Source organism: Crocuta crocuta, unplaced genomic scaffold, assembly GCF_008692635.1.
Source record: "Crocuta crocuta isolate KB4526 unplaced genomic scaffold, BGI_CrCroc_1.0 scaffold317, whole genome shotgun sequence".
Classification (NCBI taxonomy): domain Eukaryota; kingdom Metazoa; phylum Chordata; class Mammalia; order Carnivora; family Hyaenidae; genus Crocuta; species Crocuta crocuta.
In genome coordinates this window covers 1424785-1437687 of record NW_027530984.1, presented here as the reverse complement: position 1 = coordinate 1437687, position 12903 = coordinate 1424785, and the positions used below count along the sequence as shown (strand labels likewise).

The 12903-nt window shown below is 35.0% G+C and overlaps 1 protein-coding gene across 5 annotated transcripts in view; it reads right to left on the bottom strand.

The window, feature by feature from the left end:
• PPFIA2 (PPFI scaffold protein A2) overlaps positions 1-12903 on the bottom strand; it is a 471655-nt gene that overhangs the window by 13736 nt on the left and 445016 nt on the right. The window contains exons 24-27 of one of the 5 annotated variants that reach the window (XM_077770196.1): positions 10118-10180; positions 8283-8312; positions 6471-6646; positions 2207-2304 (exon numbers count right to left, since the gene is read on the bottom strand). In XM_077770196.1, the coding sequence (XP_077626322.1) occupies positions 2207-2304; positions 6471-6646; positions 8283-8312; positions 10118-10180 (367 nt within the window). Of the gene's footprint in view, positions 1-2206; positions 2305-6470; positions 6665-8282; positions 8313-10117; positions 10181-12903 lie in introns of all 5 variants that reach the window. The other 4 variants (XM_077770197.1, XM_077770198.1, XR_013336610.1 and 1 more) reach the window with 4 other exon arrangements.

Sequence of the window (12903 nt, the reverse complement as noted above, 5' to 3'; positions counted from 1 at the left end):
GATTCACTTATTTATAGGGTGATGGTAAATAAGGCACTAATCTAAGCTTTTCTTTTTCAGAACAGCAACATATCTTTCTTTTTTCATTTGTAAATCAGACCCCTTTCTACAAATCTGTTTTCAAGCAAAATTTATGCCCTGACTTTTAAAGCTTTGTAAGGATCCTCTTGACCTAAACAATAAATGGCTAGAGATCAGTGTTGACTGTTTCCTAGCAACAAATTAAATGTTAGTACACTCTTGATATTCACTCGGTCCCCTCACTTCAGAAAGCTGTTTATTAAGGTCAAGGTTAATTAACACTTCAGATAATAACAGAGACCCCTGGTCAGAGTCAAGAGTTATTTCTGTAAATGTCACTGGATCAGTTACAGGAAACAGGGGCTATTTATGATCTCACCCACAGCCACCCATCATATGGAGCTGTCTGTGTATAATCACAGTGAATCACAGCACCTTTTCTTAGGGCCATGCTCTAACCAGCAACTGCCAAATACTAATATAATATTTGGTGTAGGGCCAAAGGGGTAATTCCTCCTTCTCTTTTACATCTATCTATATATGAAGCATTCCATGTCCTGAAACTAAGCCTTATAAGATCTAATGGAAAAAATACATCAGAAAAAAAAACAGAAAATGGTTATCTCATGGGTAAAATCTGTGTGCCAAAACATCTTTTGTTAAGTCAAGCATAGACTTCCTTCTAGGGTCTTTGGTTGATCAATTAGTTCCCAAATTTCAATTCAAATGAATGACAATGTACTGAAAACAACTTGCAATTTTCTGGGCTCCAAAATAATGTGAAATCAAACAACTCAATTTTGATAATGGAAAAACACTTTCTTGCTCCTAAGGAATGAGTCAAATGAACTGTTAGAAGAAATCCATTGTGTGTCTATCTACTCTCCAATGAACCATATATAGAAAAATATATCAACCAATCACCTTTGCATGCACTGAAGACCATTCCACTAGAATTAATGTGCTGTCCAAAAACTGCCAAAGATAAAAGTAATTTCTGATATTATTTATCACAGATGAAAATGATAGAAGTCTAAGATAATCTTAAAGAATAAGACAATGCTAAGTTTGAATCGGAGGGGAAGGGTAACATAACATGTGGTACATACTATTTTCATATCTAAATTGGGCCCCAGAGGAAGTGAAGATGAAAACAGAGACTCATGGTTAATTGTAAACAATTAATGTTTAACCCCTATTCAATTTGATGAAATGCTTCCACATGTCAACTCCTGGTAACACTAAATGGAAATACAACTGACAGTTTATTTTGCTTCTATCCAAAATTTCCCACAAAAATTTTTGGTTATATTTCCCTTAATGAGAATTTTTTTCCTTAAAAAATAAAAATAGACGTCACTGGACTGATGATTTTCACCGAAAAGACCCATAGATACTTATACCCAACAATTATATATTTTTCAACAACAATAATAAAAGTAATATGGTCTGTAATAAGTATAGGATCTAATGTGTTGTTCTTTTAAACAATTCTTTCCCCTGTATATTAAGGTACTTCTCAACATTTAGAGAAATAATTATTAAATACAGTAGTTATCTAATCTGTAATAGGGAATGCCTTTTTTTATTCAAATCAAACATTTTTGTACACATAATAGTTGCAGCAATTACAAATGTTTCTAATTATTTATTTGACTTAATAATTATAGCTAAAATTATCAATGGGCTAGTCTCATTTATAGGGGGGAGTCTCTATGTAACTTCTATATACAATCCCTATATAATTTCTGTAACTACTGTACAAAAATAAAATTTCTAAGCACTGAAATAAAATTCAAATGATATAAACCAAAGATGAACTACTATAAATAAATTATATGTCATGTTTCTCTGAATCATATGAGAATGTTCTATTAAAAGTTTGACAAAAATATCTGCATGGAAGCATCTTTAGGACAAACAGCATGTAAAATTAATAGGTTCAGAGGAATAAATATCAATTTAAAAAATCAAGAATATGTCTTAGGATATTCACCTTATACGGTGATGATATCCTTTCAATGTTTTAATCATAAAAGTAATGAAAAAGAAATAATGATGACACTATTTTAGACAAATACTTAAGCTACTTAGTGACCACTGTAACATGTAAAGCATTTTAGGTTCATAAAAGTGAAAGCTACCCTCCCCCAAAGGCACTTAGTATGAAAGAAAGACGTATTACCCTTTATTTCATGTTGGCTTGCTTCTCGTCTTCTTTCTAGTTCTTTTCTGTCATAATTTAACCTCTTTAAACACATAATTCCATATTGTAAACTTGTTCTGTTATTTTTTTTTTTAAAAAAGAAGAGAAAACACATTGAATTTACTCAGCAGAGAATGCATGTTCTTTGATTAAGCATAGTTAACATTTTGCATTACTTATTAGGGCAGCAGAATAATAAATTATGCTTGTAATCAAATCCTTTAGTACAGGAGGGAAATAAACTGCAGTTATTCTAAGCATACAGTGTTTGTGAAGAGTAAAAATATCAATTTCAAAATAAGAAAACCATAGTCTTTAAGTTGATTATGGATTATGTTGTTCATCCATGTCTTTATCTTCCATTAGGCTGTCTTGACATTATTTGCTGACAAATGAACATTTTACTCATTTGGAAATAATTTAAAGTCATAATATGAAAACAGGAAGGACTTTAAGCTGCTGAGAAAAATAATATAAAAACATGAATAAGTTAAAATAAGATAGAGACCCACATACCAAAATGAATAGCCTCCACCTCTCAGTGATACAGAAGTATGTGAAAGAAATAGGTTGGCAGACATGACACTCCCTGTGGAAAGGATACTGTGGAAGAGCAGAAAGCTGACTGTCCTTAAAAGATCAGGCAGGAGAGAAAGGGTCGATAAAGGAAATGAAGCACCATGAACACAGGGATGCCAATGAAATTTTAAATGTGTGGTGATAGACATACTGCACAGCATTGTAAATTCATGATAGGGAGTAGGGAGGAATATGGTGACATATATATGGGGTAGCGTAATGGGGTTACATTATGGAAAGCTTGCATTCAGCAAAAGCATGGAATACATGCAGGTGACAGAGAACTACTGGATGGTTTTCACAGGGGAAAGAAATGATCATAATGGCATTTGCTACCAGGTTAGCCTTGTAAATGATCAGTTTAAGGAAGGCTAACCTGGTAGCAAAATCGGAGATATGTAAAATAGGTAAGCCTAGGAATAGGGCAATCATTTAAGGGGTCAATGCTGTGAAAATAAAGGGCACAAAAAGGACAATTGCCATGAACATAAGAAGAAAACTCAGCAACTAGAGACATTCAGAGAGAAGAAAGAAGACATGGTGATATTAGATATAAAGGATGCGACGGGGTGCAATACAAAAAAAAGAATTTCCAGGCTTCAAGAGTAAAAAACATTGCTATTAGTGATTTCTGATTTAGAAACACACACAAATTCAGACACACACTGACCAGGTAATGCCCAAGCACTGGATGCTTTTCTATGCCTTGCATTTTAATAAGAACAATGCTGAACTAAAATATTTCACAATCAGAAGAAATTGGAAAAAATTCCAAGTGCTATGGGCTGAATTATGTTTCCCCAAATTCAGACATTCAAGCCCTAATCCCCAGTATTTCAGAACGTGAATATATTTAAAGACAGTGTTTTTAAAAAGGTAATTAAGTTAAAATAAAGCCCATAGGGTGGGTATTATTCCAGTCTCACTGGTGGGTGTTGTCACAAGAAGAGGAAATTTGGACATGCAGGGAAATCAGAAGTGTACACACAGAGGAAAGGCCATGTAAGGACACAACAAGAAGGCAGCCATTTGCAAGCCAAGAAGAAACCAGTCGTGCTGACGCCTTGATCTTGGATTTCTAGATTCCAGAACTGCGAGAAAATACATTTCTGTGGTTTAAGCCACCCAGTCTGTGGTATTTTGTTACGGTAGACTCAGGAAGCGAATTCAGTGGAAAAATGGATAATACTGATGTAATAACAGTCGTAGACATTAGGCAGCTTGAGGTTAAACCAATGGCTCTTGGCTAATTTCTGCCAAGTTTTTATAGGTAATAGAAAATTGTACCATAAGGATGATATATATTATTACTTTAGTGTCTGTCAGATGAAAAACTGCCATAAAAACAGTGGGATGCACTTTATAGTCAGTGCTTTAAGTCTGAAGTAAGCATAGTGTAGAGATTGAAGCTTGTATATTTCCCAGAACAAAAAGAATGCTGCTGTTTCAGTAATTTTTATTTAAAGGAAAAACAAAACTTGGGGTGTTGGGGTGGCTCAGTCAGTTAAGCATCTGACCTTGACTCAACTCATGACCTCACAGTCTGTGAGCTGGAGCCCGGCATTGGGCTCTCTACTGCCAATGCAGAGGACGCTTCCAATGCTGTCTCCCTCTCTCTGCCCCTCCCTCACTTTCTCTCTCTCTCAAAAATGAGTAAACATTTAAAAAAATCTGATCATTGTACTAATCATTTTTACCATGATGTAAAGCAATTAAAAGTCAATCTAGAGGGATGCCTGGGTGGCTCAGTTAGGTAAGCATCCGACTTTTGATTCTGACTCAGATCGTGATCTCAGGGTTCCTGAGCTTGAGCCCTGCATGGGGTTCTGCACTGACCGTGTGGAGCCTGCTTGGGATTCTCTCTCCCTCTCACTCTGCCTCTCCTCCCTAACTCAAAACAAATAAATAAACTTAAAAAAAAACCCACAGATTTTTTTTAAAAAAAGTAAATCTAGTGAAAATGTAAAATAGGCACAAATACGCCATCAAAGTTTCTAGTATTCAAAATCTAATACAACCACACGAAACTGGAAGGCCTAATGTTCAGTCACTGGGAACTCACGACCTAACATTGTGTATACCATATGGAAATTGAGAGTCACACAGAGCTCTTCTTTCTATTGAACAGAAATCATTCACCCTACTACCTACATATACCTGAACTAGAAAAGTACATGTTAAATAGAGCAAATATTCTTCCATCATGTAATAATATTAAAACATAGGAAAACATAAAAAGTCTACCCTTATTCAAGCTACAGGTCTTCAATTTATCCAGCTTTTCCACTGGGATTTTACCTATCAGTAACAATTTAATGCCCATAAATTAATACAGTTTCTTATTGTCATTTCATCATATGATAAACTTTTATTGCATCTTCCAAACACCACTGTGAAGCCATTAAAGAAAACTGAGATTTCTGTGCCAACTATAAATTGTAACTTTTTCACTTGATCTACTTTTAAATCATGGATTCCCCATCTAGCATTCTAATGGTATTTAAATTTATACTATATTTATCTCTATTAAATTTAATCCAACAGTATCAACAACTGTATTAAGATTCAAAACATCTCCATAAGTTTAATCAAAGAGCTCTGACTGTTATCTCTTTATCCGATCTTTATGTCCTCAACATATCTGATATTTATAACTTCTTCATTTCAGTCACTAATTAAATGTTGGACAGGATGTAATCAAATAGGGTTTTATAAGCAAAATCATCTAGATTTATATTTATTAATTTAGCATCATAATAAACTATATATGAAGCCATAAAACAAACTCTTAACTACAGAGAACAAACTGAGGATTGCTGGAAGGAAGCTGGCTGCAGGGGGTGGGCTAAATGGGCGACGGGCATTAAGAGGGCACTTGTGATGAGCATTGGGTGTTACATGTAAGTGATGAATCACTACATTCTACTCATGAAACTAATATTACACTATATGTTAACTAACTGGAATTTAAATAAAAACTTGAAATAAACAAACAAAAAGGAATCATAATCCAGCTGACAATGTTTTACATAGCCTACAAAGATATCAGCATGACTTTTACGACATGGTATTATAACAAGCTTCTTTTTAACCCCTAGATGGTAAACAACCTGAAAAAAGAGGTTGCATTTTATTCACTGGTGTGCTTGTAGCTCTCACAATCCACTCAATATTTTTTTCTGAAAATTAACGCACAAATAAGCAAAAATTTTAAAAGATTCACATGAAACCCAACATTTTTTTTCTTCAGAGAATTCCTTCTCAAAATTTTTCTAGTATATACCTAAATTGTATAATTGGTAACCACATATATTTATAGAGTTGAAATTGACTTAATTTTAAAAATTCTTATTAATTTCCTAATATAAAAACATACACAGAATCAAATCACAAACATGGAATTTCCTAAAGACAAAGAAAAAAAAGGTTTATGCTGAATGAGAATTGTGTATATGTGCAGTTCCATAAACTTTGGGCTCATAATATGTACACAGCTCTACATTCAATAGTCCTTGCAATTTACCACATGAAAATATTTTGCCAGCTATATGTATCCAGATGTTTTGAATAGCATATATTCTCTATTTTCTAGACAGCTACTTTTGTTCTAGTCATGTATACATTATTTCTTGTCTCATTTTAATTACTGTTTGAAAATACCTACCGATGGAAACTATCCACCATTTTTAAATGGACACGGAGATCTTTTTTTGTTAGGTGATCTAACATTCTTGCATCTACCAAGCATTCCATAAAATAACTTCTGTATTGAGGTAACCCCAGGCTGGGAAGCCATTCGTTTCCAATCCACTCATGGTTCATATCTCCATATGCCAGAGTCTGTAGAAAAACCGGACACTAGAATTGTTTTATAGCAGTCAAGTTTCTTAGCCAATAAAATGAGATGGTAATAGGAGGATACTGTATATCATCATAACTGACGTTTAATTACTATGATACATGAGAAAAAAGCAAAAATAATATGTAGACTCTAAGTATTTGATTTAATTTGTTATCAAATGGAACTCTGGGTACATGAATCATGGTACCTGCCTCTAAAAAATAATTGTGTTCATTTCACTTTCTCAAAAGAAATCACATTCTATACTAACATGCATTTTTAAATTTAAAAAATGGATTTAAGGGTATAATATAAATGGTTAGCTTACAAGTTCTTTGTATACATCAGCTTATTTAATTATTTTCATCTATCAGCTAATATGCCACCATTTCCTTCTCTTCGAGGATACTACTACCATTGCTGTAATGACAAATCTCAATGTGAAAATAGAAACCTTGGCAAACAAATAAAGAAAGGAGTAACAGGGTTAGAGAGACAGAACGCAGAAGCTTTGCATGGACTATGCTGTTATCTAGTGAAGCGCGCAGCCAGCGTTCCAGAAAGATCATTGGAAAGAGCATGCAGCCAGCATTCCAGAAAGATCATTGGAAAGAATCCATCTCTTTTTGGAAATCAATCAGGATAGCTCTGTATTTAAGAAGCAGGGTTTGATTAAAAAAAAAAAAAAGACAAATACTCTAATTCTTTAATATAACAATATGAACAAAGTCATCTAACCAAACATTGTTCATAACAGCCAAAATGAAAACTAAAGTCAAACATCCCCTCTAAACCAATTTTTAAAAAGAACTCGCTATCTACTAATTTTATCATGCCTTTTTTTCAATTCTTTATGGTACAACAAATTCACCATTGAAACCATAACATCTGTTTCTACTGAAAATCTTAGGTGCTTCCTTTCTTTTGCCTGTTCTTGAAAATGATGAAATTCAAAGCAATATCAAAACCAAGTACCACTTTAATTTACTGAATGCTTAAATACAGATCCTAGCGATAACTACCAAAATTTTCCTTACAGCCAAAGGTTTGAATCACGTGCGCTATTACACGCATGCATTCTTTCAGTTGTGTGTCACATGGAAATGCTGGCATATGTGCAGCTCCCTTGCAAACATACAGGTTTGCTCAAAGTACACCTGCTTCTGCTATAGCACCGTCTCCATGAACGGACATCAGTTTTGAGTCACAGGAGCAATGCTGACACATGTCCTTCCAACTCCAGCCCTCCCGCACTACCCATTACATTTTAAAGCAGATGTTTAACAAGGCTTTTTTTAATGCCCCTCCCCGTTTATATCCAACTTGAATGATTCCTGATTAAATATACTCAGGGGCAATTTCAGAGACATTTAAATTATAGTTCATTCTTTTGAAAAGAGAAAGATAATTTCCCTTTGTGAAAGAGACCAGATATGAAATGATAATCATTTTCTTTGTGAAACATGGTGATTTAAAAAGACATATATAGTATTACACATAATAAATTCAAGTATACATATTAGCCTAAACCTAAGCTAAGTGAAGGTTTCTAATATTAGGACATACTACAGTTTCTTACTTTATATCCTCATCGCGTAGTAAACGCTACTGTTTTAGAGCATATGAATTTCCTACCTGGGCCCAGCTTCCTTCCTCAGATTCTTTCTGTGTTAGCAGCAGGAAATGATTAATAAAGCAGATAAATATGAATTAATCTCAAATGAAGACAGCAAAATTTTTCTAGCAGAAGCAAAATTGTTATTGAAAATGTTAATTCTGAGATAAGTAGATAAATACATGGATCCTTATTCAAATCCACAGGAATCAATTTAGCAGTTCAAGGGCAACTACAAGGACAACTACATAGTTTCTAGTTAATTCCAGTTAAATATACACACATACAACATATGGGGTTTACATGATACATTTGATCTGGTCATTCCAAATCTTTTTTTTATTCTTAAAGGTATGTAGTTTTCTAAATGTAATGAGCTGTAATAAAAATTTCTGATTATATGTATACAAATATACAATACACAATTAAAGAAATCTTTTTAAAAAAAATTGTTTTAACATTTATTTTTGAGAGAGAGACAGAACATTATCAAGGGAGGGTCAGAGACAGAGGGAGACACAGAATCCGAAGCAGGCTCCAAGTTCTGAGCTGTCAACACAGAGCCCAACATCGGGCTCGAACTCACAAACTTCAAGATCATAACCTGAGCTGAAGTTGGATGCTTAACTGACTGAGCCACCCAGTCACCTCTAAAGAAATCTTATAAAAGGTAAATTTTTAAAATGTTTTATTTATTTCTGAGAGAGAGAGAGAGAGAGGGAAGAGGAGCAGGAGAGGGTGAGAGACAGAGGGAGATACAGAATCTGAAACAGGCTCCAGACTCTGAGCTAGCTAGAGAGCCCAACGCGGAGCTCGAACCCATGAACTGTGAGATCATGCCCTGAGCCGAAGTCGGTGGCTTAACCGACTGAGCCACCCAGGCGCCCCTAAGGTAAATTAATGAAGTGCAAAAAGAAACTGTTTCCCTCTAACAGAGCTTTGTGGTAATCAGGTAGATTTCAGCAACAGTCAACAACAAACAAAATTAAACAACAATAAAACTAAACACAACAAATTCAACTAGAAATGTAATCAGGAAACACTACCATTTTTACCCTTCATAAACTAGATAATTGATTTTTTTAATATGGACAACAGCGAAAGGACATTAAATTAAAAAAACCTGCTAAGAATAAAATGATGATATACTTACTTTAAAATAAATGACTACATATAACATTTTTAAAGCTGATAATTAATCTAAGTCACAAAAAACTCTTTTTAAGCCTGTGCTTTGAATATCAAATGAACAGAACATTTTGGGAAAAGGGTGGCTTAAGCTCTGTATTGGTAAAGTACAAGAAACTAAGTTGTTATATTAAAAATGAGTATTCAGGGGCATCTGGGTGGCTCAGTCAGGTAAGCATCCAACTCTTGATTTTGGCTCAGGTCATGATCTCATGGTTTGTGAGATCGAGCCCTGTGTCCAGCTCTGCACTGATAGTACAGAGCCTGCTTGGAATTTTCTTTCCCTGTCTCTCTGCTGCTCCCCAACTTGCACTCTTTTAAGTAGGGTAGGGTAACATGTACTACCTGTGAATGTGTCCAACACTAGGTGATATCCGTTATTAAAATTTCCCAAAATTGAAAAATGGATAAAAAAGTATTCTTAAATTCTTGATTATCTGCATTACACAAACTCTTATGATATTAACCACATTATGACAGTCTAGCACTGCTTCATCAAAAAATATCCAAGTGTGGTAAAATCAAACCTTCATGAAAAACATTAGTTTTCACGCATATCACTATGTAAACATACCCATTACTCTAGTCTGTCATAAACAAGATAGTTTTTCATCCAAATAACAGCAAAATAATGTTTCTTCATGAGCAACAAAGCCGTAAGACTAACCGTTTTTGCTGGAGCGGCAAGATTTTCCATTTCTTCGTGGGTCACCCAAACGTTGCCTGAAGGCTAGTGAGGAGGTTCAGGGGGAGCGGCGGGGTCCACGCGAGGGAAGCAGTGGTAAAGAAGAAAGGCAGCAGTACTGTGAGTTAACAGCACCACAGCAACACGACAGTGCTCTCGCCTCTACAGCATGCACAGGAGAGACAGCATTGCTGGTTTGCTCAGAGCTCCCTTTTTCTTCTACTTAAAAAAGATTAAATAGAAAGAGGCATGCTGTGAAGCTCACGTGGGATAGGTTTAAAATGATACTCCTGCGATTATTAATCGGGAAAAAGGCTAAATCAAAATTTGCATTGCAAAGGTATGTAGCTATTGGATCCATTTTTTTTGTAATCATGAAGAACTGATTACATTTGATCTGTGGAGGAATGTTTTTTTTTTCTTCAGAAAACAAAGGCACAGGTACTGTGTTGTGTGATTACATTTCATTCAGAAAGATTTGATTCTTCGATGTCCTTGAAAAAAGAAAATTGGTTGTCAATACAAAACTGAAAGCACTATCATAACCTGTCTGGAAAATAATATCAGCTTTTCCCAGATGATCTCTTCCTTTTACAATTCAGTAGGTATGTTGTTTTCTTATATTCTTATAGAGGAAAAAGAAGTGAAATGCTGTTTTTAATTTAATAAAGGGTATTTTTTCAACCTTACTAAATATTGTCAGAAATTACAAAAGCTTGGTTTCTTAATTTCTCAGCAGTGTACTATACGATTATAGAGAAGAACATGGTGTAAGAAAAAAAATTCCCTCCAGCAGGAACTGTTCTTTTATAAAGTCTCATTTGCTTTCTAAATAAGATAACCCATGATACTTGTTCTATATGCCGAATGATGTACAACTTCGAAACTTAAGTCCAGTCAGTAACATACAGAGCAGGCATATTCCGCCATTTCAGTGGGAAATCCTTATGAACATAGCAAGCTTGTGCAAGTACGCCCATCCTATAGTTACAATGGAATTTATATTCTATGCATTGCTTATTACTTGTTTTGGAAGGGGTCTAGAATCAGAAGTAGCCAAGTTGCTGCACCAACATAAGCCTCCACCATAACTCTTTCTGGGTTCTTCTAACAACAAATAGTATGCCATGTTAATTTTCCTTCTCTTATAAATTATGTAATTTAGCACAATTTGAAAAATACTTACATATAAACTAAATTGATGAGTATAATTCAAGAAAAGAGAAATTTCATTAGAGAATTATACATACGAGTAATTAGCAATATAGAATGAGAATTATATATATATATAATCATGTATATATATGAGTAATATAGAATGAGAATTTATATATATATAGTTGAATAACAAAGGGGAGTTAAGTAATGCCCCACACTGGGCATAGAGCTTAAAATCAATCCCAGAGGATAGTCCTTATATGTACAAATTTGTGTAAAATTCTTATTTTCCTACTGTTTTGGAATTTAGAGTATATCTGAATATTTTTTCCCTGTAATATAAAACTATGCACACCTATAAACTTATTTAGAATACAGGAGTCACCCATGTTACTAAGAGCCCCTCCCCTCTACTCTCAGCTTTTGGGAATGGTGCTCATTATAAACAGAAAGAGGCATATGAGTGTATGAATCATTAAATCACTTGGAATAAACAGCTTTTATTAACTTTGTGCATGAGGAATGCACTATACTAAAAACTCATGTGTCACACTCATGAGTCACATACCCTTTACACCCAGTGACCACAGTGCTTTGCCTGAGTGACTGTGCTATTTGTTCAAAGTGAGCTGTGTTAAATGGGTTTCCTATCAGGTACCCAGCACCTGAGAGGAAATTCATTTAAGCCAGCTCATTTTACAATGATTTCTGTAGCTTTATCTTAACTGAATCCAAATAATTAAGATCTCCCTCCTTCTATAAGAAACTGGACCAGTATTATCTCATACTAGAATCCATACCTGTATAACCTCTTTCGTAGTTTGTCTTAAAGTCTATATTTGCCATTCCATCATCATATTTTGGAATAGGCAAGATGCTGGAAGCCATGGTTTTATCTGTAGCATTACATGAAAGGTAAGTATATATGCAGGGCAATCTTCTAAAGTATGGCTGACAACCTATCTTAAGTTGCAGGTTAGTCGCTCTCCTTTGATCTGCAAGTTCCACTTGTGAGGTGCACTGCCTGCTTCAGAATCTTGTGAGGGAGATTCTGCCCAACCCAATCATTTAGACGTTACTCTAGGTTTCAACAAGTTGATTTTACAATCAAGCCTACGTGTAGTAAGCCAAGTGTTCAGATTCCTTTCTCTTTAGCACCCATTAAAAGTAGACAGCTTTCACCTGGGTGAGTCCTAAAGGGATGCTTCAGAGCATAAGCATTTCAGTGAAGAGGATATCTTAGATAGGAGCTGGGGTGGGAGACTTTGAGTAACCAAGGTCAGAGGATACTGTGCCTGGGGTCCAAAGGTAAAGAGTGCAAAAACATAGCTTGGAAAAGCAGAAAGGACATGGGTCACATAATTTGGGTGTGCTTCTCTGAGAGCTGTTGAAAATTACCTATTCATTCCTCGGCAGTCCATGCGGTAGCTGAGCTGAAGAATGCAAACCTATAGTCTTGTGCGTGTGTGTGTGTGCGTGTGTGTGTAGGGGGTCAGGGGGGGGTCACAGTCTGCATCTATTAGGTGATTTCTAAAATTTCAACTATCTGGAAATTTACCAAATTATAATCAAGAGGCTTGAGGTCTAGTCATGCCACTTCTTAGTAACAA